Genomic DNA, 25808 nt, shown 5'->3' with positions numbered 1-25808 from the left:
TACAATCCATTCAAGACTCATCAATGTTGACCAACTGTAGTGGCAACACGTAAATTTATCTCCCAATATTGCGTGCTGACTCATTTTACGCTCTCACGACAGCATCGTCGCACACTCACGGCGTGCTCAGTGCGGAGAACGCGATGGTTGAAATCAGCACGCGAAGATCAAAACAAAAAGGTTCGACCTCACTACGCACCGGCCTACGCGCTATATGCGTCCTTTCTAGCCTCCTTCGGAGGCGAAGGAGCGTTCCGATTTCAATGTGCTGTTGTGCAATTTCATCTGCAATTTCCCAGTGCCTGCAATTTGGCCGACTTTTTTGAGGAGGTTAGAGGGGAAGTTGGTTGAAAAATAAGAAATAGATAGGCCCATAACCAGGATTTATTGTGGGGGGGCTTTTTTCAAAATCACCTTTTTGGACTGGGGTGGATACTTTTTCAAAATTTGGACCTTTTTGACTATTTTTTGACCAAAGGGCATAAAAAAAACCCGAAAAAACCCTATTTTTGGGTCAAAAAAGGGGACTTTTTTGGGCGTCTGCCCCCTCCCCCTTGTTACTTTCGCAGTAAGCATTCGGTGAGAGCAAAATATAAAAAATATGCATATGGTCACATTGGGTCATCGGGTGAGAGATTCACTTGGATCTAAATTAGGGGGGGCATTGGGTGAGAATATGACCTTTTTTAAAATGGGATCTTTGGGTGAGAGCCAAAAGAAGCCTCGAAAATTGAATTTCTCGTTCTAAAAAATGGCTTTGTTTATTTCCGAACAAAATCAGTGCTGATGGATGACTCATTTGATGTTCAAATGGAAATATAAAAGGGTCATTGGGTGACAGACGGATAATGGATTGAAAGGAAAAATATGGGGTCTTTGAGTGACGGCAGAGAGCATGTGCTCATTAAAAATATGGGATGGGGTCTTTAAGGGTGCATGCCACTAAATCCGCGTGTGAAGCGGTTTCCGGTAAAAGTTTATCACGACTATAGTCCCAACTTTGCATTAAAAATGTGCAAAATCGGTACAATATTAACAATTTTAGTGTTGCAAATCGTGTTTTGCTAGAACTTGTGAATGTGATCTCTACTAATTTGAACAGAAAACGCGAAAATTTGAGTGATGTTTACGATGATGAGCGCATGAACACACGAGGTCAAAACGCGGTTAGCAGTCGGACGTAAACACGGGAAAATCGGGTCTTTTATATAGCGCTATTTTTCTCAAAAGTAGACCTAAAATATGGTGTCATTTTCAGATATGTTATGCAGAATTTTGTTCTGATTAAGATGATATCAAATATATATTTCAAAGTAAGACGTAACTCGACTTATAGCCTAAAACGTGACCCCTATTTTGCACGTAAAGTCTATGGAAAGCTATTTTGTGGCATGTACCCTTTAAGGAGCAATTCCATGCGTTTTCCGCGCGTCTTTATCTATTTAAAATGCACGCGAAGAAAAGAGAAGGGACATCTACAAGCGCGTTCATGGACGCCGCCAGGTTTTTCGCTGTATGTGCGTTTGCCGCGAATAGGCCTGCTTTTATTTCCAATTTAATAAAAGTTCCGATTTTGGTAGAAGTTTGAAACCATTTGATATGAATAAAGAAGAGTTTCAAAATATTGAAAACATTTTTTATTGGTGTTTAAATTACAAAGAAGTTTTTCAATTTCATTGTTATTTTTTAACCAATTTGTTTGTCATTTAAACTCAAGTTTTGGCCTTCAATTTTAATAAAATTACATAAAACATTAGATTTAAGATATTTAAGTTTCTAGTTTGCTTTATTTATACCACTGTCCAGTATTTTAAATTGTTATAACATTCAAAGTTTAATTTATATTAATATTTAATTTCAAATAGCCATTCATTACATTTGCTTTTTGGACAAAACGGGTTAAAAGTGACGCTGAAGGGGGGTAGGCCTACTTGATTGACATTTCTTGTCTTTTTAAATATTCTGCAGGTACTGAGAATGTTTTAATTTTGAAGTTATGCACTTGTAAAAGATGTTTAAAGAACGTTTACTCTTAACATCAATTAATATCTTCATGAAAATAGCAAATCAGCAACCATTGTGCATTCATGTGCATCAAAATGACGAAAAATGGCAATTGTCGGCTATCATGCTTGTGCTTGAAATCGACATCCTGTCTAAAGTATGAAAGAAAATAACCCAAAATTTCTTACAATTAATTCAAAATGTAGTGAAAAAGATAACAAAATCATTTTCAAGGCCTAAAAACGAAGTTTTAGCCTCTTCAAGGAGCAATTCCATGCGTTTTCCGCGCGTCTTTATCTATTTAAAATGCACGCGAAGAAAAGAGGAGGGACATCAACAAGCGCGTTCATGGACGCCGCCAGGTTTTTCGCTGTATGTGCGTTTGCCGCGAATAGGCCTGCTTTTATTTCCAATTTAATAAAAGTTCCGATTTTGGTAGAAGTTTGAAACCATTTGATATGAATAAAGAAGAGTTTCAAAATATTGAAAATATTGTTTATTGGTGTTTAAATTACAAAGAAGTTTTTCAATTTCATTGTTATTTTTTAACCAATTTGTTTGTCATTTAAACTCAAGTTTTGGCCTTCAATTTTAATAAAATTACATAAAACATTAGATTTAAGATATTTAAGTTTCTAGTTTGCTTTATTTATACCACTGTCCAGTATTTTAAATTGTTATAACATTCAAAGTTTAATTTATATTAATATTTAATTTCAAATAGCCATTCATTACATTTGCTTTTTGGACAAAACGGGTTAAAAGTGACGCTGAAGGGGGTAGGCCTACTTGATTGACATTTCTTGTCTTTTTAAATATTCTGCAGGTACTGAGAATGTTTTAATTTTGAAGTTATGCACTTGTAAAAGATGTTTAAAGAACGTTTACTCTTAACATCAATTAATATCTTCATGAAAATAGCAAATCAGCAACCATTGTGCATTCATGTGCATCAAAATGACGAAAAATGGCAATTGTCGGCTATCATGCTTGTGCTTGAAATCGACATCCTGTCTAAAGTATGAAAGAAAATAACCCAAAATTTCTTACAATTAATTCAAAATGTAGTGAAAAAGATAACAAAATCATTTTCAAGGCCTAAAAACGAAGTTTTAGCCTCTTCAAGGGTGCATGCCACTAAATCCGCGTGTGAAGCGGTTTCCGGTAAAAGTTTATCACGACTATAGTCCCAACTTTGCATTAAAAATGTGCAAAATCGGTACAATATTAACAATTTTAGTGTTGCAAATCGTGTTTTGCTAGAACTTGTGAATGTGATCTCTACTAATTTGAACAGAAAACGCGAAAATTTGAGTGATGTTTACGATGATGAGCGCATGAACACACGAGGTCAAAACGCGGTTAGCAGTCGGACGTAAACACGGGAAAATCAGGTCTTTTTATATAGCGCTATTTTTCTCAAAAAGTAGACCTAAAATATGGTGTCATTTTCAGATATGTTATGCAGAATTTTGTTCTGATTAAGATGATATCAAATATATATTTCAAAGTAAGACGTAACTCGACTTATAGCCTAAAACGTGACCCCTATTTTGCACGTAAAGTCTATGGAAAGCTATTTTGTGGCATGTACCCTTAAGTGACAGCGATGCTGAAAATGGGAAAAGGGGTATAATCCTTCTTGTCTTCCATGAGCAACCGCGTCACATCGGGTATAATCTTCCTTCCAGGAGCAACCACTGTGCATGATTGACGGGTTATTCCATTGCTCGTAATAGGGTAGTGTATTTTAGCGGGACAATGCTGGATGGTGCACGCGCGCGTGCACGATGTGCAAGGTAGACTTTCGCCCAGACTTGGCATGTGGTTGTTGGTGTAGGGGTGTGGGGTGTGGGGGTGTGTGTATTGGGGGGGCGTGTTGTCCGAGATGTTAGGAATTATTTAATAATAGTTATTAATATTGGAAGAACGTTTTAAACTTTAATTTAAGGCATCATATACGATTTTATACTATTTTAGATTTTCAATTAATAACAAAATAATAAAATAGCATTTAAAAATTATATTAATAGGCCTATTTATTATCGCACGCCATGGTAACAATTAAAAAAAAGGCACACTTTCCGATAAAAATTTGGGAAACAAATTGATTTAAAAAAATAAAATAAAAACAATCTTTCTTAAACCAAATTTTCATGAAATTGAGGGCCATCAATAAACCAAAATGCACCCCAAATCTGTCGCACATCCCCGTAGTAGGCCTACCCTCCTTTCCACCCCGTTGCCCTAAACCGCCACGAGTATTTTTTTTACCTGTAGGCAAGCTCACCCCTACAGTCGCAATAGTCCTAGTCCAGATAGCTATTAACACACGCCTACTAATAACGTACTTTCATCAAGTGATGGCGCTATAAGGTTTACCACGGAAGCTGTTTGGTTTACCGTGGAAGAAGATTATACCCTATATGGAAAATGGCGGTCTTAACGGCTCTACATACATGTGTCACCTCCAAAGTGGGAGTGCACCCCCCTCCAGGGTGGTTTATTTCCGGGGGTTATTTTCGTCTCAGGGTTGGGCCAAGTGAAATAAATAGGCCTAACATGTATACCGTAAAATGGGGTAACTTTGGGCACTTTTCAGAGTTTTTAAACCACTGCTTCCAAACAAAACCCACTATATTTCTAATTAACTCTTTTTTGTGACATTAGGGTTCCCTTCTACACCTTGAAGTTGAAAAAGATTTTTAAATAATTTTGTAAGGGTGCCCTAGGGGTTCAAAATGACCTGACCAAAGTTACCCCGCCTTTGGGGCAACTTTGGTCACAGTATTACATTCCATGAAGGAAAAAAAATCAAAAAAATTGATCTTCGCTGAATATGGGCAAGTTGTTGTTTTTGTGACATTTGACACCTTGCAAAATTAATCAAACACACATCCTTGCTCACAAATATCGATTTTTATTTTTTCTGAAAAAAATGTAAAAAAATGCTGATTTTTGGTCAAAAATCCCGTTTTTTTCGTAAATTTCAAGGAAATTACACATGAGCGACTCTATTTCTTCCAAACATATTTCTTAACAAATTGACACCAAATATGACTAAAAACAATATTGCTGGACGAAAATATGACCATTTAAAAAAATATATTTGACCGACCAAAGTTACCCCGCTGACCGAAGTTACCCCATTTTACGGTATCGCCTCCATCCTCACTAAATTTTGGAGATTTTTAAATATTTTTCTTATTTGCCCCTTACTTCGTTTCTAAAATTCTTGAGATGAAAAGATATGTTTGGAAAGATAAATTTGGAAAAATATGTAATACTTAACCTTGGTGGAAAGGTGGATACGGATATATGCAGCAATTTCCTGTAGCATTTTCAGGCTCTTCGATTTCAGCTATTGAAACAAAAAATTGGTTGAGACAAAAAAAAATCTGCTTTCAAAACTTTCTGAAATTCTAGAAAAAAAAAAAAAGGTTAAATTTTCATTATTTTGAGAAAAATTTGCATAATTTCAAGAATTTCGGCAAATTTTAATTTTTCGCAGCAAAGTCCAGAACATCAAGTTTAGTTTTGCTTTTCTTTTTGTCAAATTTAGGTTTATTTTCAGGCTCCGTTTCAGAATCCCAGCTGCACCACCTCCACGGACCTCCTCCAACACCCTGTATACTTTTGCAAACGTCCTTGTGAACACCGCCCTGACATGACACCAAAAACGAAATCAAAATAAAACAGTCACTTTTCTCTTTTTACAATACTTTTATTGTACTATTCTAAATTACAAATACATGATTTTCTTCAGCTGGTTTAGTACCTACTCCAGAGTACCTACTCCAGAGTACCTACTCCAGAGTACCTACTCTAGAGCCTCTAAACTATAACAATTTACATCCACTTTACAAGTACTTCCCCCACCCCTGCCCCAAAGAATGATGGGGCTTATAATTTTCCCCAGTAATTTTCAGATTACGGTAATTGCATTTAAGTATACATGTACATCCCCTGACGGTCCCTAGGGACCATTGCCAATGCCCCTCCCCCCTCCAGTTGCAGGGTCTGGAAATTACCAATGTTACACAGCACTGCATGCCCCCACCCCCAGGGTAGCCTACATCAACTGGTTAATCACAATGTAATCCAAGCTTACATTCCCCACCAGTTCCCCACATAAAAAGAGATTGTTAAGGGGGAGTGGGCAAGCCATTTACCTCCAAAAACTTAGGCTTTTTTCTACAATTCCAATTTTTTTTTTTTTTTTGGGAGGGGGGAGGGGGGAACATATTATTCTAAAGTATTCAACAAATTTCTTCTATCACAATTAAATGCCACAAATTGAGAGTTTAGTGCCAGAAGGCCCTATCTGCAATAGCTGCCATATAGTCATTCAATAATTTCTAGAATTGTACACAATCAGGGGTAGCGCTAGGTTGCTTTTTGGGGTCCCGGACCCACCAAAATAGACCCCCAGTTTTTCAATCTAGCGCTATTGCAGACATACTATTGCAGGGGTGTCAACTTTTTGGAATTGCTTGGCGTGAGACAGAGGCGTACCGGGATTTGCGGACTTCAATGTTCATTTTGACCCATGATTATTTGAGCCACGGCGCTCGAGAATGTGAAAGGCGGGGGTAGGAACAACAAATTATTCATGACGATGCGTGAGATTTTTATCATTTTCCAGCTTTTTGCGTGAGATTTACTACCTTGGCGTGAGATTATACTACCTTGGCGTGAGACCGTGAGAAAGTGACCCAATGCGTGAGATTCACGGCCAATGCGTGAGAGTTGACAGCCCTGTAATATTGACATCTGGCAGCTATTGCAGATAGGGCCTTCTTGCCCAAAACCTGCGAATTCCAATCAACCAAAAATTTTGGTGAATACATGGTTTATGTCTCTGAATTAAGAGGAGCACCCGAACTGATACGGCTTTCAATTGGTATGCATGAAATGATTATAGAATTTACAATATAATATACAGATAAAATATCACTAAAAAGTCAACATGAAACATCCATGTACATTCTATTAAATTGGTGTAGCAAAATTGCCACAGTTCACTCTTTAAAAACTCATTATATTCAAAAGCACCAAATCACAGACAGAGATAAGTACAGTCAGTCTACTCTGAAGTACAAATTACCGGCGTGGACGCACACATCAGTGGCGTAGCGTCATAGGAGTACGAGGGGGCACATGCTCCCCAATCTATCACAAATTTTTTTAAAATCCCATAGGAAAATTGCCGAAAAACAGCTTGTGCCCCCTCCCCCTCAATCCTTTGACACAATTGGTGCAATTCCCCATGAAATGTTTCGTAGTCTACCAGTGTAGCATACATTAGGCTATTCTCTTTGAAATTCATACACCCTCACCCTATGAAGACATGACCTTAATTGACCCCAAATGACCCCAATTTGAGATGACCTCTCCTTGGAAGATTAAAGTCATGTCTTCCATATTAAAGGGGTGTATATGGATTTCAAATTGAATACATGTACATCTGTAGCCCATTCAGGGATTAGTTCCAAATGCACTATGGGCAAAACACAAATACCCTAAATGTTCTCTCATTCCTGAATACAGATGCTGGCAAGTTCTGATTTTCCTTCTCTATTTCCATGGAAAATATACGGTATTGTACAGGGTCGGATCCAGGAATTTTTGATAGAGGGGGCACCTTTTGGTCGACAACAAAAAAATGGTATTAAGGGGGTTACCCCCTCGAAAACTCAACGGTTTTGGCCCATTGTTTGCTGTTCATGGCCGAATTTGTTCTTTTTTTTTTAATTTCTTTCATTTTTTGTATTTTAAGTTAGGCCGGCGCCCGTCGCTAGTAAAAAAATAGAGGGGGCGCGCACCGGCTGCGCCCCCCCCCCTAAATCCGCCCCTGTTGTAGTTCATGTGGTGACATTTTTTACTTCTCGTGCATTACCAAGTCGACTACTTCTATTCGACTATTAGTGGCACATGTAACTTTAATTCGACTATTACCTAGTGATAGTCAGCAAATTGCATTCCCTATGTCCCTTATAGATTGAGTACAAAAAATTCAAATTGTATTTCTAGCATGCAGCCAGTTTTTACACACAAAGTTACTGGACTTTAAAACTAGATCTGACAGAAAGTTATACCAACTGCTTTTGAAACATGTGTACATAAAACATGTGCAGAATTGAATCAACTGATTTGTCTAGGTTGAAACTTTTTGTAATTGTTATTAATTTCTTCATGAAATGTTGCCTGCATGATTTTGAAGATGTGTATTAAGATTTTGGTGCAGAGATGGAAATATGTAAATCACATTATAAATTTCTTTACCAAACATGATCTGCACGGACAAGTCATCAACAAACAAATGCAGACTTGCAGACGAGTTCCATTTCAAACCAGAAATTCATTTAGCATAAATAATTATAATAGATATCATAATTCAATAGTTGTCAGTTTCTTTGAGAATATAAAAAGCTCAATACATAATGGTCTACATTTATTTCCAAATTAATTCACAAGCACCATTTTCCAAAAACTAATACTATCAAACTTCACATCTAATCTGCTCTGCACTGATTTGACAATAAATAAGTAATTTGAGGCATGTTACCATACAATGTATACATATCATGACTTAGGTTTCCAGCGTACCTACAGTATGGTACACTAACTTAGGTGGTTTTTTTAGCCTAAATAACACTTTTAAACGTCAGGTTATATAAAGGTCATGCAAATGTTTTTAAAATGTTTTATTTATATTTGCAAAAACATTACTGTACAACAACATTTGAAAAATGTTGTCAACAATTAACATACATACAATATATTTTGGCAAATATTTGACTTTGTGTAAAATATTTTGCCAACACTTAAATTTATAACATTATCTACCGGTACCAAGTTTTGACAATTGTTTTTGTGAATGTTATTTCAAACATTTTATACCATTTATATACCCTTTATATAACCAAGCTTCAAAATAACCAGACACCCAGGAGCCATTTATCCAATGGTCATAACATTTTAGCTCCTGGTTCACAAAAAAATCATATGAAACAGGCTTTACAATTTTTCCCAATAGAGCCTGGTAGTTAAAGCAGGTTTTGTATTTAATGTGTACTCTTGGCAGGGTCAGTAATTTGGCCAGAATCCATTCTCGTAAAGATTCTCGTCAACAAAATTGCACGAGTTTAAATGGATTCTCGTAAATATTTTGGTTTATCATACAAAGTTATATGGCGAGAATCCATGGATTCTTGTCAAATTCCATTCGGAGAATCCAAACGGATTCTCGCACTTGGTTGCGAATTGCTGACCCTGCTTGGCTCTTTAAAAATGGCTCCTGATTCACAAGATAATCACAAGACCAGGAGCTGCTTTTTCCAAATGTGTGGCTCTTGGTCCAGATCTGCTTATTTTGAGACTTGTACATGTACATATATATATATAACCCGACATTTAACCGTTTTCTGCAAAATAAATTATGTTTGCTGAGATAACATAACGCACCCCTTAAACAATCTGTCACATTTTACCAAATTCAAGCTACTGTTGATAGCCTCTCTGGACATCATGATCTCTCTGCACAATCCCGTACAAAGCACTGGTTATAACGGAAGATGCTGACGAATGCCCCTGATGGGCAGGTGGCGGTAACGGTCCTGTCCAGTTACCCGGTGATGTCAACTCCCAATTAGGGTTACCTTGGAGTTGTTGAGTAATCGGTTGCCAATTATGAGCCGCTGAAGATGACGGGGGCTGCCAATTCTGTTGATGATGCAGGTACCGTGGGTGAACCGGTGGCTCCCAGGAGTCTTGTGAGTGCATGTCCTCCTGCTGTTGTTGCTGCTGCTGATGATGTTGTCGCTGCATCAGCATATTATGATGATCTTGCATCTGCTCTCCTTGTGGGATAGCCAGTTGAATCGGCACTGGCTGAATCGTGACTTGCAATGGCGCCCCGTCTTGTGAGATATGCGGCTCTTGCAATGGAGGACTCTGCGATGCGTGCGTCATCGGCACCGGTGGTATTGTGAGCGAAGGATTTAAGTTGCGTCTCATGCCTGTCGATGTTTTTTGTCGATGCTGCTTCGGTTTTGAAGGGATCTGTCGCGGGACACCGGCTTGTCCTGGCACTGGAATTTCTTTAGGTTTAGTTAATTCACTCGGCGGTTTACGAAACGGCGCATTCTTTCTCCTCTCTCCTCTTGCCATCCCACAAGTGTTGGGCACTTCTATGCCTTTCTTCCTATGAGATTCGTAGTGAACTTTCAAAGACGAATCATACGGAAAAGCGCGCTCGCATATTGTGCACACGTACGGGCATTCACCTGTGTGGATTCTTTCGTGACGTCTTCTCAGCGATATCTGCGGAAATCGTTTCGGGCAGTACGAACAAACGTACGGCTTCTCGCCCGTGTGCGTTCTCATGTGGACTCTCACATTCTTTTTCGTTGTAAATTTACGACTGCAAATAAGACATGGATGCTTCTTGCCTATAGTGTGAATCACTTCGTGGCCATCCAACTCGAGCTTAGTCTTGAACCGAGTCTTGCAATAAACGCACACAAAGGGTCTCTCGGGCCAGTGTGTTTTCTTGTGCTCACGAAGGAAACTACCGTATTTAAAGACTTTATCACAGTCTAGGCATTTTGTTGGCTGCGGTAGCTTGTCTCTGAAGTGGTTGTGACGATGGCGTCTCAAATCAATTCGGTTATCAAATTTCTTGTCGCAGTGCTTACAAGCAAATTCGTTATGATTATACCGAGTTTCATGAAGCTGTTCGTGAATCTTCAAGTCGTTCTGAAATGCCAGGCACTTTCCGCAGTACTTGCACTTGTATTTCTTCGGTTCTGGTCGCTTCCCGTCGTACTTCTTGTGGAGACCTTCGTGAATTTTATGATCACTCTTGAACTTGAATTCTTTTGGACAAAACGAGCATTTATACACCGTTCCATTTGTTGTTGTCGTTATCTTCTTTGATGGTTCGGGCTTTTGATAGTGACGGCGGGTGTGTTCCATCAATTCCTGTCGGCTCTGGCATGACGCACCGCACTGCTTGCACGTGAATCGATCAGCTTCGTGGATCTTGCTGTGGTTCTTCAATTCCTGCGCGCTGTTGAACATCGCTTTACAAATAGGACACACGTATGAATTTGAAATAGATTTCTGAGGTTTTTGAACTTTTGCTGCTTTTACCGAATCGTGACTTTTATCCCAAACAGGATGCGTTTTGAAATGTTTGCTGAGACTAGTAGGGTTTACAAATCGAGCACCACATATCGTACAGTTAAACGGTTTACTACTGCTGTGTATAACGTCATGATTATGTAACAGTTCCATTTGACTGAAAGAAGCGCTGCAAATCTGGCACTTGAACACCGTATCCGCATGATTCTGTCCGTGTTGGTTGAAGTCGTCCCGTCGGGTGAAACGTTCCAGACATACGAGGCACACGTACGGAGCCTTGCCCGAATGCATGGTATGCTTATGATTTTGAAGATACGCCGCTTGCTTGAATGCCCTCTCACAGAAATTACATTTGTGAGGCAGACTTGTATCTTGTATCTCGATTTCGACAAAATCGTCATCGTCTTGTTCGTCTGGTATACGATACGACGGTTTAGCTTGCTTTCTTGGTCTTAAACTCATACCCGATTTAAGGACTGGTGGTGGCGAAAGATCTTGCTCGACTTTCTTCTCATTGCGTTTTCGCTTCTTGTTAGTAGTGGGTGCAGCCATTTTCTGCTCCTTTCTTCCCCTTTGAGTTTGAACTACTATAATTGGTTTCAACCTGTTGCCACCTCCGCTTTTCTGATGTGTTATGACATGCTCCTTAAGCGTATCTGCATCTGGGTACCTCTCGCCACAGATGGGGCATGGATACGCATTCGCAAGTTTTCGCTTCCCAGAACGTTGTGCGTTTGTGATCTTTACCACGGTCGTTGAGTCCGTATCGTGCGTAGCAGTGTGAAGCAGTATCTTTTCGTGACTTTCAGTTTTAAACTTGCACTGCTGACAATGAAATGTTTGCTTGAATCCGTAACATGCTTGCTCATGATCGCACAGGTTTTCCATATTCACAAATGCGTCATTGCACTTCAGGCAAGTTAGCACCGAGTCATTTTGCAGTTTTTCAGAAAGCACCTTTTTCTTACATCCAAGACAGTCGTAACTGACCCCCTTTTTTGCGCTCTTGTGCATGTTGTCAATGGAATCAAAAATGAGTTTCTTGTACTTGATATCACACTCGCATGGTACCGATGAAAGTCCATCGGGCTCACAGCGGCACACCCCTTCTGGAGCAAATACGACATACGCATAAACTTCTTCAGAAAGCATTTCAAAAGCAGTTCCGTCTTTTCCTTCATGTTGCAAGTTTGATTTGTTGTCCTGATTATCACTTTCGAAATTTTCTTTATTTTCCTCGTCACCCATTTTCTCAACACCTTCCTTCTTCTTGACCCAATGTTTTCGGTATTTCTTCTCATGGTTTCGGATATGCCTGTGAAATGACTTCAATTTATGCTGCTGATTGAATTTCCGATTACAGTACTTGCACTTATGGCCTCTGAAGCCTTTAGAAACAGGCATTTTCTCCGGTTTATTCTCAGGCATTGCGTCTTCCTCTTGCGGCTCCATCATGTTGCTAGCTACATATACTTTCACACATCAATCTGTTGAAGAGAATGAAAAAGAAGGATTTGAGGGAAATAAAATTAAAATCAATAAAAAACTAAGTTATCTGTTCAAAATGTTTTTAAAGAAGGATGGTTTGATTAAAACAACCTTATCCCCACTACTTATTGATCAATATGGAGAAAAATTGGTACCCACTACCCCCGGGGCCACTACCCAGTGGACAGCCCATTTATGCAAATTAAACCTTTTGCAAATTGAACATTTTGACCACTATATGTTTTGACACTTGTATCAAAAGGGATTGGAATACTGCTATGAAACTCCAAGTGAGAAGTGAGTGTCAACGAGGCACTGTCAAGGCCATGTAATGAATTGCAGTGATGTGTCAAATCCATTTGAAAAGTGGGTGGGGGTCATTTAGCCTTTATTTATTGTTTGATGAACGATGAGTCTGTCTCATCTCCTTTTGCAACCCCCTGCTTTCACAAAGTCCAGCTTTTGGTTACAGAAATGTAACAAAATAGGGAGTAGGGACGGGTCGGACAGCGGTCCCAATCAGTGGCAGCAAGTAAGTCAGCACTAGCAGTTGCTGACAAGACCCCCTTGCGATTTTGACCCAAGGGCCTCCCTACTTTTGAATTTTTTAAAAGATTCATAAGAACTTCTTATAGATAAATTGAAAAGGTTGCTTCTCTTCCTCCTTCCTCATTAAATACTTGAGGGTCAAGGCTAGCAGCAGTAATGTTAGAGGGGGTACTACACCCCTGTCCAATTTTGGCCTATTTTTGCATTTTTCTCAAAAATTACAGCGCATTGGGGAAGATATGTATATTATAGGGGCAAGGACTACAACTACTGCACTGGAAATTTTATTTCAGCGAAGACAACAGTTGTGGAGTTACATTCAAAAATGAGTGAAAACCAATATTTGATCAATACAATGTAAATCAATAACTACTTGCTCTGAGTTGCTGAATTTTCAGTACAGTAGTTGTAGTCCTTTCCCCTATAATATACATATCTTACTTGTCACCAATGTGCTTTAATTTTGGAGAAAAATGCAAAATGTGCACAAAATTGGCCACGGGTGTAGTACCCCCTTAAAACAAAGAAATTTAACAAATGTAGCCTATCTATGGTTCTGAGTTGGTATACCCATAGCACTTGAACAGTACGGTATATACCCATATTGAATAGTATGAGCCGGGGGCCCTAGCTCTACATGTAAATATCTATGCGGGTATTATTGAAAGGCTCAAATCCATCAGCTTCCATAAGCCCCCACCTGGACCCCGAACAGGAGGACGTTACCCATAAACCTCCCCTAAGATGGGCCTCTGAATCCCATCCAGAGCAGCCAGAAATCAGAAACCACCGGTTCAATTTATACCAAAATTTGACCCTCAAATATAAAACAACTTGTCTATACCCATGGAAGGGTCAACTGGGTTCAAATATGTCCTGATTTGGCCTTTACATATCACTTTGAATTAGTCTCAATTTCATATACCCTTAAAATCATCTGTTTTCTACACCCCTGTGGTAAATTTGTGACTATTTTTGCATTTATCTCAAAAAATAATAACACATTGGCCGGGGGGGTCACTCCCAGTAGCCTGTACACCATCCGCGATAATCAACTTTTGAAAAGCACCCTAAACAAGGATTTAACCCTTGGCTAAAACAATACCCTAAACAGGTGTTTTCACACCCTAAACAAGGATTTTATTCCTTGCATCAAATTTCATACCCTAAATTTCATTTCCGCGTATTAGCAATTGCAATTTTGCTACCCTTTTTTCCAATATTTCATGTATTTGACACCCAAACGCGTTTATACACGCGTATTGTGCTTACCCACAAAAACTACCCTTTTTAAGCGTTTTCATTATCGCGGATGGTGTACAGGCTACAATGGGAGTGACCCCCGGGCACACTGGTAACAAAAGGTACCGTAGATTGGGGTGAATAGGGACATTTTTGGCACTCTCTAGATTGAAGTTTTTTTCCTGTAGCCCCATGAGCCAAACTTTTGAGGGCATATTATGTCCACCCATGATGCCTTTAATCCACCATTATAAAAAATAGTGGAAACTGGAAGGGTCAACTGGGTTCAAATATGTCCTGATTTGGCCTTTACATATCACTTTGAATTAGTCCAAATTTCATATACCCTTAAAATCATCTGTTTTCTACACCCCTGTGGTAAATTTGTGACTATTTTTGCATTTATCTCAAAAATAATAACACATTGGCCGGGGTAACTCCCATTGTGGCCTGTACACCATCCGCGATAAGCAACTTTTGAAAAGCACCCTAAACAAGGATTTAACCCTTGGCTAAAACAATACCCTAAACAGGTGTTTTCACTCCCTAAACAAGGATTTTATTCCTTGCATCAAATTTCATACCCTAAATTTCATTTCGCGTATTAGCAATTGCAATTTTGCTACCCTTTTTCCAATATTTCATGTTTTTGACATCCTAAACGTGTTTATACGCGCGTATTGTGCTTACCCACAAAAATTACCCTTTTTAAGCGTTTTCATTATTGCGGATGGTGTACAGGCCACAATGGGAGTGACTCCCCCCCCCCCCGGGCACACTGGTAACAAAAGGTACCGTATGTATATTATTGGGGCAAGGAATCCAATTACTACTGAATTTTCAGTGACTCAAGACAAGCGGTTCAGTATAATATGATAGGAAATGAGGTACATCCTAGCGGCACCTTATTTCTTATCATAAATAACAAACCGCTTGTCTTGGGTCCCTGAAATTCCAGTGTAGTAACTAGTGGCAAATGGTGGTCATAGACCACAAACCTAGCTGGGGCATGTTGGTGTTGTGGAGGTATCTGACCCCTACAAAATGTTCCAAAAATGCTCCCCTGGTCATGGGGTTTGTTTTCACCGAGTTTGAGTCCCGTACTCTAACAGATGTCCAAAAATTCAATTCTAAGATTTGACCCCAGATGACCTTTGACCTGACCTATGCATGATGTTCCATAATGTTCCCCTGGTCTTGAGGTTTGTTGTCACCATGTTTGAGCCCTGTACCTCTTACAGATATCCAGAAAATGAAATTCTACGATTTGACCCCAGATGACCTTTGACATGACCCTTGCACAGTGTTCCAAAATGTTCCCCAGGTCAGTAAGTTTGTTGTTGTGGAGTTTGAGCCCCGTACCCCTAACAGATGTCCAGAAAATGCATTTAGAAAATTTGACCTCTACATGACCTTTGACCTGACCCCTGCAAAATGTTCCCCTGGTCATGAGATTTATTGTCACTGAGTTTGAGCCCCATACTCCTTACAGATGTCCAGATAATGCAATTGTAAGATTTTACCCCTTAATGACCTTTGACCCCAATTCTGTGTGCAAGGTATGGGCACAGGGTAAAACCGATGCACATGTGTAAGTAACGTCGTTGTAATATGTAATATGTGGCAGAAGAAGCATTTTGAAGATATTTGGGTATATACCGAAAATGCCCCTTTAATGACCCTTGATCCCAATTCTGTTTGCACCATATGGGCACTGGATATAGGTGATACATATGTGCAAGTAGGGTGTAACATGTAGGAGGAGAAGCATTTTGAAGTTTGTTGCCAGAAGAAGCAGAAGAAGAACTAGTGGCAAATGGTGGTCATAGACCACAAACCTAGCTGGGGCATGTTGGTGTTTTGGAGGTATCTGACCCCTGCAAAATGTTCCAAAAATGTTGCCCTGGTCATGAGGTTTGTTGTCACCGAGTTTGAGTCCCATACGACTTGCAGATGCCCAGAAAGTTAAATTTTACGATTTGACCCAGATGACCTTTGACCTAACCCCTGTACAGCACTCCAAAGTGTTCCCCTGGTCAGTAAATTTGTTATCACAGAGTTTGAGCCCCATACCCCATACAGATATCCAGAAAATGAAATTATATGATTTGACCCCAGTTAACCTTTGACATGACCCCTGCAAAGTGTTCCAAAATATTCCCCTGGTTATATGTAAGTTTGTTGTCACAGAGTTAGAGCACTGTACCCCTTACAGATGTCCAGAAATTTGACCTCTGCATGACCTTTGACCTGACCCCTGTAAAATGTTCCCCAGGTAATGAGATTTGTTGTCACTGAATGTGAGCCCCACACCCCTTACAGATATCGAGATAAGGCAAAATAGATTTTACCCCCTTAATGACCTTTGACCCCAATTCTGTGTGCAAGGTATGGGCACTGGGTAAAGCCGATGCACATGTGTAAGTGACGTCATTGTGCTATGTAATATGTGGCAGAAGAAGCATTTTGAAGGTATTTGATTATATACCGGTAATGCCCCTTAATGACCTTTGACCCCAATTCTGTTTGCACCCTATGGGCATTGTATATAGCCGATACATATGTGCAAGTTACGTAATTGTAGGGTGTAACATGTAGGAGGAGAAGCATTTTGAAATTAATTGCCAGAAAGAAAGAAAGAAAGAAAGAACTAGATCTGGTTACAGATCTGGACCTAGTCAGGGCGGAAATGCCAGTCTTAACTTAAAGTTTGACCTTTGACCGGCTATTATGGACATCTCACACCATTAATGGTGCATCACTGTAGCATGTAGGGGCTTTATCCGTCTTCCATAGGCTGAGATACAGCTACTTTTCCCTAACTTTAAACATTCAGTTGCAAATTTGACGTTTTGACCTCCTTAATGACCTTTGACCCCAATATAAAAAAAAACCTCGTATACACCGAGAAAATGCATTGTTACAGTTTAAATTTAAAAAATCTACTATGCTTAGTTATGGAGATAAAAATTCTTGAAGTTATTTAGCTTAAAACCGAAAATGACGTCTAAATGACCTTTGACCAAACAAATAAAAATACCGTGCATACATCGGGTATCACTAATACATATATGAAATTTATATTACTCTGGTCTGGTTACGTTTTGAGATATAAAAAAATTAACATATTTGATGATTTTTGGTTTTTGCCCGGTAGAGACCCCTTAATGACCTTTGACCCCAAAACTGTAGACACCCCAAAGACCCTGGTTGGTAGCAATGCATGTGTGCTTATGACAACACTCTGCTATGTAATTTGTAAAGACAGTGATTTTTGAATATTTTAGCTTTCAGACCGAAATGACCCCTTAATGACCTTTGACCCAAATTCTGTGAATAATTTATAGGCACTGGATATAGCCGATGCATATGTGCAAGTGACGTCATTATATGATGTAACATGTAGGAGCAGAAGCATTTTGAAGATATTTGGTTTTATACCGGAAATGACCCCTTAATGACCTTTGACCCCAAATTTGTGAATATCCTATAGACACTGGATATAGCCGATGCATATGTGCAAGTGACGTCATTGTAGGATGTAACATGTAAGAGAAGAAGCATTTTGAAATTTGTTGCCAGAAGAAAGAAGCAGAAGAAGAAAGAAGAAAGATCCGATAGCATCACAAGACCTAGCGGTGTCCCGGCTAGGTAAAAGAAAGATCCGATAGCAAAACAGTACCTAGCTCGGGGGGTTGGAAACCCCCCAGCTAGGTAAGAAGAAAGAAAGAAGAATCGGAGAGCATTACAGTACCTAGCTGGGGGGTGTAAACCCCCCAGCTAGGTAATTAATTGAATTCCTTGCTATAATATATGCCGGGAATATATGTAACTTTTGTTTAATACCACTGTGTTATTAGTTTTTGAGAAAAATGCAAAAATAGACACAAATTTATCGAGGGGTAGTACCCCCTGTCTTAAGTCTGAAGGTTTGCAATTCAGCCTCAGGCAGTTCACCAAAATCTTACCATAATTGGGGGGAGGGAGGGGCAAAGATTTTTGGGCACGTCAAAAGGGGGATAAAATTTGGCACCTGTCATGCCTCAGGTGTGACTTGCACTGCTTTTATTGCAAATCTTGAAATTTTGCTGGATTAATAAATTTAGGGCATTTCATGATTTTACGTCTGCTGCGTGGTGCATCCATCTGCAGCTGCATCATGCATCACCATCCCCATGATCACGACGACGACTGTACACTGACTGCTTGCTGCTGCTGCACTGCACTCAAAGCGTGTACACAGATCTACACGATACAGCGTACGTTCACATCACACAATGGCTATCCTATGCACGGTACATGTACTGATCTAGATCTAGTCTGGCACGGTCTGGAAATTCGATCATTTTATCGTTTGAAAAATACACATATTTACACGATATTTATGAACTATTTTACAACAAAAACATTCAACAGTACCTCTACGCCACCTCCTCATGTCCAATTGATGAATAACATACTCGGAAAAGGGCAAAATAAGGGTTTACATACACCGCACCTTGCACAAAATTATAACAGAACGAAGTCGAAGACTGTAAGCATAACCTTTGACCTTTTCTCGACTGCGAGGCATCGGGAAGAAAATGCCTCTCGGAATCAATACACGAGCAGTTGAAAATACAGGGATGCAAATAAGGGGTCAATCATTTTCTTCGGAAGGGGGTCCCTAATTTACAAAACGTCGGCGTCAATAAAATGCCCCCTATTTCGGCAACAAAAATTTAATTAGGGCTATGATAGAAAAAAAATCTTTAAATATAAAAAAACCATGTCAGATTAAAAGGGCATTCAATTCGTGATCCACACCAGGGATCCACAGCTTCATCCCCGGCTTCATCCCCCACTTTTCTCCAAAAAGTTGAGATTTTTATACCACTGGAAACCTCTGGCTACATAATGTTTAGGGAGTGTTCAGAAATACTTTGGTGGGGGGGACTGGAAAATATTTTTTTTCATGTCAAAAATGTTTTTAACCCCCTCTTCATGAACCCAAATTTTTTGACCCCCCTCTTAATGGACCTAAAACTTTTTGACCCCCCCTCATATAGGTTCAAAACTATTTTGACCCCCCCCTCATCATAATGTACCATTCGCATCAAATGGCACAGGAAACATATTAATGATACTAAAATTTGTGTTCATGAGCAATTAAATTGTAGGCCTACCCATGTAGGCCTAATTGACATAAAATAGGCTATGTGGAATTGTGGAAATGTTTTAAAGTAACATAATATGTTTATGCAACCCAGTATTAATAAACCATACATTTATGATTGGAATCAGTGGCGACGGAAGCATTACAATTTAGGGGGGGGGGTCGGGGACGAGTATATTTTGTTCTGGATTTACTGGGACTTTTTGTTGCGGCGAAGCGTGCACAAATCTTAGACTATTTTAGCCCAAAATACAGGGGTGTACATGTAGCCAGTTTTCTTGATGGGGGGGGGTGGGTGGGAATAAAATTTGCGGGAGAACAGACGAAAAAAGAAATTGCAGTTGCAAATACATATACCGGTTTTCTTTTTTAGAGAGACTGTACATGTATTTGAGCTTCCAAAAAATAAAAGGCTTTATTGGGACCAAAAATTGTGTATTTCGCCCATGATGGGATGAAAATGCCTTTATTGTGACAATGTGCGCACACAGAGTTTTACACTATTTTGGCCCATGATTGGCGTGAATTTAGATGGAAAAGGGGCTCCTTGCTCTTTTTCTTTGCCCTCCAGATTTTCTCTTTCATTTTTTGTCAGAGGGGCACTTTTTTCTTTCATTTTTTGTTCGCCCCCCTGTCTACCGCTACTGCCGAAATGGTGTGTTTTGCTAATTGATGGGCCAGTTCGTGTGACCGCGAAGCGCAAAATTGGGCCAAAAACATATAGTGCTTTTCAATGTGCTAAAAAAAGTTGCACATGGCAATTATTGCTTTATTTTTTCTTCTATTAGGAATTTTAGAGGATGTCCCCATGGAAAAAAATAGGGGGCGTGTACCCTGGTTCTCCAAGCTTCCTCCGCCTATATAATAATTGTGATTCAACATGATTTAGTTGTATAGGCCTAGTGATAATAAATTAATAATCTGTACTACATGAAACATTGTTAAAATTGTCAACACTAAAGAACAGCAAAGATATTGCAGCTTTTAGTGATTGAAAGAGCTTTTTTGTTTGTTTGTTTGTTTGTTTGTTTTATTTCTTCTTTAACCTGGGACACTCAATCAGTTGAAAACACAATTAATCATCTGTTCTTCCTTGAGGCCCAGGGATCAATACAACATTTACATAACATAATTATTAAGGTTTTAAAAATACTACATATACATTCAAATACACGATAATATTGCAAATTTAGATAAATACAATGCTATACAAAATAAATCAAATTACAATGTAACTTTACAACATGTTTAAAATACTATTAATACTAGGCCTACATACATAGGCAAAGCAAATAGAATAAAGGATCAAATAATATGGGGGACCCAATAAGCAATAAAACTACTTAAAAGATAAAACACTACAAAAATCAACCTATGAACCAGCATAGCTATAAAACATTAATATTATTCAAAACTATTGATTGCACCAAATACACTAAATTATTCATTTAATGTCAAATACAAATAATTCAATATGGAAACTGATTGCACAAAATAGTAGTAAGGTCTAGCATGGTAGTATAAATACAACTCAAACAAATCTTGTTTTGCAAAATAAACGAATGAAGCCAAAATATGAACAAATTTAAAGACTACAATTTAAGAATCATAAACTTGAGAGTTGTATATTGTTTTGAAAGTTGCTGTGCTAATTGAGAGAGGTGATTTCAGTTTAGGATCAAGTGAATTCCAGGCCTAGCCCCACTGAATAGAATGAGCGTCTACCTAGCTTCAATTCTGGGTTTGAAATTAAGTGCAATATTGCCATGAGCGCTACCACGTGTATTGTGACGATGACTGGTTTTCACAGAGGTAAAAATTGTTTGCATATACCGTACTTTGGAACAAAACCAGCAATACATTTATAAGTTAAAAGACACAGATGGTCTTGTCTAAGGTTGCTAAGAGGCTTCCATTTAAGTTTTTCCCTGATTAAAGTAGATGGTGTCCTGACTGGAACTTTAAGAATGGCCCTCCCAGCAGAGCTCCCAGCCCTGTTCTGATGGAGACGCTCAATCCTATTCAGAAGTGTGTTATTGCAATTTCCCCATACGGTATCACAGTAAGTCAATCTTGGAAGAATAAGAGCTTTATAAATTGTATTCATGTGGTTAGCAGATAGCCATTCCCTGATTCTGTACAACATACCAATGTATTTCGAAACTGTTAAGGGGTACTACACCTCAATAAATTTGTGACTATTTTTGCATTTTCTCAAAACTAATAACACCCTGGTAACAAAAGTTATGTATATTATAGGGGCAAGGAATCCAATTACTACACTGGAATTTCAGTGACCCAAGACAAGCAGTTCGATACTTGTGATAGAAAATGAGGTGCCGCTAGGATGTACCTCATTTCCTATCATATTTACTGAACCGCTTGTCTTGATTCACTGAAATTTCAGTGTAGTAATTGGATTCCTTGCCCCAATAATATACATAACTCTTGTTACCAGTGTGTTATTAATGTTTGAGAAAAATGCAAAAATAGTCACAAATTTACCATATGGGTGTAGTACCCCCTTAAGCAAGTTTGATTAATTTGTGCTTCCCATTTTAGATTTTGATCGAGAATGACTCCCAGGTATTTACATTGATTGCATTTTCAAGTTGTTCCCTATTCATGTAAAGACTTAGCTCATCAACCCTTGCATTCAAATAACTGGAACAAAAAAGCATGGCTTTTGTTTTTTTAGCATTTAAGGTCAATTTGTTCACTTCCATCCACGATGTAATTCGTTTAAGATCATCATTAAGATGCACATTGATCTCATTTATGTCTTTTGATGAGCGAAACACGGCAGTGTCATCAGCATAAAGCGTGATTTTGGTATCACTGGACACAGTTAGAGGCAGATCATTGATATACATCGTGAATAGAAGTGGGCCCAAAATTGTACCTTGAGGCACACCAAAGCTGACACATTTGAATGCAGAAATAGTATTACCAATCTTAGTTGCCTGAACTCTATCACTAAGATAAGATTTAAACCAATCCAGCTCCAGACCCAAAATTCCAAAAGATGTAAGCTTCTGAATAAGAATGGCATGCATGATTGACCGTATGGAATGCCTTTTTTAGGTCAATAAAGACCCCTCCAACAAAATGGCTAGCATCAATGTTCTGGAGGATGTATTCTGAAACATCGATCAAAGTGGTAAGTGTGGAATGTTTGGGTCTGAATCCGGATTGATGTGAAGAGAGCAAATTATGTTGACTTAAAAAGGCATACAACTGATTATGAATTAGGCGTTCAAAAGTTTTCATGACAACAGGAATAACAGAAATTGGACGGTAGTTGTTGACATCGTCTCTGGACCCCTCTTTGAATAAGGGAGTGACTCTGCATAATTTCCATTTTTGAGGGACCTGCCCACTGGATAAGCTGTTGTTGAATAACTTAGTCAAAGGAGTAGTAGGGGACCAGCCCCTGCTTTGAGAAGCCGACTGTTAATACCATCTAAACCAGTTGCTTTCTTTGTATCTAGAGATCGAGACACTTAACCTGCTCCTCAGTTATGGGGGAAAATTTAAAATGATTACCCTTAAAAGTAGACATTTGTTTAGAATATTTATCATCTACATTGTCAAATTTTTCTGCTAATTTTTCACAAACAGAAGAAAAGAAATTGTTCATAGCATCAGCTACCGGTACTTGTTGTTTGTCATTAACAATTCCATCCTGCATTTTAACAGCAGGGATATCACTCTTAGTTTTACCAGGTAATACGGTTTTAAGTGTTTTCCAAAGTCCACGTGGATCACTTTTTGTTTCATTAAGTTTTTGCTGAAGATCCTTGGATTTCAATTTATTGCGTAAATTATTAACTTTGTTTCTGAGAAGTTTTGCCTTCTCCCAATCTGCTGAGGATTTGGATTTCTCGGCAATTTCACGAGCTTTTTGACTCTGCCGTCTCAAATTTAGATAATCATTAGTGATCCATGTGGGCTGTTGGTCAGATACTTTGATCCTCTTTATAGGAGCATGCTTATCACATACTGGAAGAAATAAATCAACAAACTTGTCCCAACCTTGGTCTGGGCTATCAACTGTGCCAACAGGATCCCAGTTGATATCTTGAAGATCAGCTGCAAATTTGGTCTCATTAAAATGGCTGTAAGATCGAGCCTCAATAATTTTGAACGGGCCGGCCATGAATATATGGGGGGGTCAACCGGGGGGGGGGGAGGTGACGCGTATGTAGGGCTGTTAAGACCTTCAGCGTCGCTGTCACCCAAAGACCCCATATTTTTTTACGAACACATGCTCTGTCACCGAAGTCCCTTATTTTTCCATTTGATCTGTCAAGACCCTTGTTTTTCAATTTGAACAGCAACTTTCATTTATCACTGATTTTGTTACTTATTTTGAAAAAACAAAGAAATTTGAAGCCATTTAGAACTAGAAATTTTCGAGGTTTCTCAGTGGCGTTGTTTTGGCTCTCACCCAAAGGTTCCATTTAAAAAAAGGTCATGTTCTCACCCAATGACCTCATATTTTTTACATTTTGCTCTCACCGAATGCCAAAAGTCATGCTCTCACCCATTGACCCCATATTTTTTTACATTTTGCTCTCACCGAATACCCCTTACTGCGAAAGTGCCAGCCCTACCTATATCCATTTCATATTGAAGTGCCCCCCCCGTACACACCCAAATTTTTAAATACACACCTAGTTTTTGCCCACATGGCCTATACTTTTACACAAATCTTAAATTTACACACCCAGTTTTTTAAATTTACACACCCAAACCCATTTTTTTTTCAAGCCGAACGGGGGGGGGGGGGGGGCAAGCAATTTTGGGCAGGCCGATGGGCATGCAACAATTTTATTTTAGCACTTGAAGCCATTTGAAAATTGTATCCTTGGGGGCCGGGGGGGGGGCTCATAATTATTTGGTCTAAAATCATTTTCTTGGCTAAAGAACACTTTTTCTGTTCTACTGAGAACATAACAACGAAAGAACAATTTTCTTGGCTAAAGAACCACGATGATTAATGGTTCAGTGACTACATTTGATAGGCAAAACCACTGCAGTGCAACTGGAAAGAAAGGACAATGGCAGGCCTCGAAATCAGGGTTCGCATTTTAATAGCGGCCACTCGACTTTGCGCTATCAACCGTGAAACCAAAATGAACAGCTATTCAAATTGATTTACTCATGTATAAGAACTTATAAGAACCGATGTGCAGATTGCTTACTGGGCAGTGCTGTTTTTGACAGAGATTTCGATGTTTGAAATTTTCAGTGCTCTGATATTGGATCACTGACGCACATGAGCTGCAAGCTGTACACGCCGCCGAACTTCACAAGGTCAAGGTGAGGGTAATTTTCTGTGTACATTGGTGGGGAAGTGTGGAATGCATGTTGTTGTGTTCAGAATATTCTTGTAGGCTATCGTCGGATCAAGTCGCAATAGGCAAATCAACAAATAACAACAGCAAACAAACAACAAAAACAACACTGTTAAAACCTCAACAGCAGCAGCAGCAACAATGACGCCCGGCAATGACGATAAAATTAAAAAAAAAAGAAGCTTTATGGGCTTTTTGTGTTACTTTTTAATATTTGACTGACTAGGCCTGGGACAGTTTTTGCCATTTTGCCGGTTTTAGCACTAAACCAGGTAAAAGTTGGCCCTATTAAAGTAGGACCAACTTATAAAGTAAATAAATAAAGTAATTAAAATTTAATAAGTAAATAAATAGGCGCTAAATTTACTAAAAATATATAAGTAAATAAATAAAATTTGAACACAGTAATTAATTTATTATTTTATTATTTTTATTTATTTAACAGGTTTAACAAATAAATGAATATTATATAGATCAATCAAATTCAAACACAGATGTTATTACTTTTCACTACACTATAGTGTTCCACGCAATTGGCGATCTTCAAGTGAATAAAAAAAATTAAAGTAGCCTAAATAAATAAATAATAGGCCTAGTTCAGATAAAATTAAATCAATTTATAAATATTAGGATAAATAGAATAAATACGATAAATAGGCCTACGTAAGCTTGTAAATATTTACAAGAATCATTTTAACTCTGTGAAACCATCAGATAGGCCTAAATATTACAATAAATTAAATTTAGGGACTGTTCACAAACTACTCTCTAAATTCCTAAGATTTAAAAATAAGTCTAAGAGACTTGTTAGAATGACAAAACCTTTCAGAGACTTAAAATTCAAATCTTTATTAGAGTAAAAT

At 38.7% G+C, this 25808-nt stretch overlaps 1 protein-coding gene across 1 annotated transcript; it reads right to left on the bottom strand.

Annotated features, from left to right (window-relative positions):
* Window positions 1-8600: 8600 nt before the first annotated feature.
* Window positions 8601-18974, bottom strand: LOC140170302 (uncharacterized). The gene is made up of 2 exons (XM_072193670.1): window positions 18850-18974; window positions 8601-12638 (listed from the first exon to the last, which is right to left on the bottom strand). The coding sequence occupies exon 2, from the start codon at window positions 12604-12606 to the stop codon at window positions 9508-9510; it is 3099 nt and encodes a 1032-aa protein (XP_072049771.1). The 5' UTR covers window positions 12607-12638; window positions 18850-18974; the 3' UTR covers window positions 8601-9507.
* Between the last annotated feature and the right edge of the window lie 6834 nt (window positions 18975-25808).

This window comes from Amphiura filiformis, chromosome 14 (genome assembly GCF_039555335.1).
Source record: "Amphiura filiformis chromosome 14, Afil_fr2py, whole genome shotgun sequence".
In the NCBI taxonomy this organism is placed as follows: domain Eukaryota; kingdom Metazoa; phylum Echinodermata; class Ophiuroidea; order Amphilepidida; family Amphiuridae; genus Amphiura; species Amphiura filiformis.
This window is presented reverse-complemented; position numbering and strand designations above follow the sequence as displayed.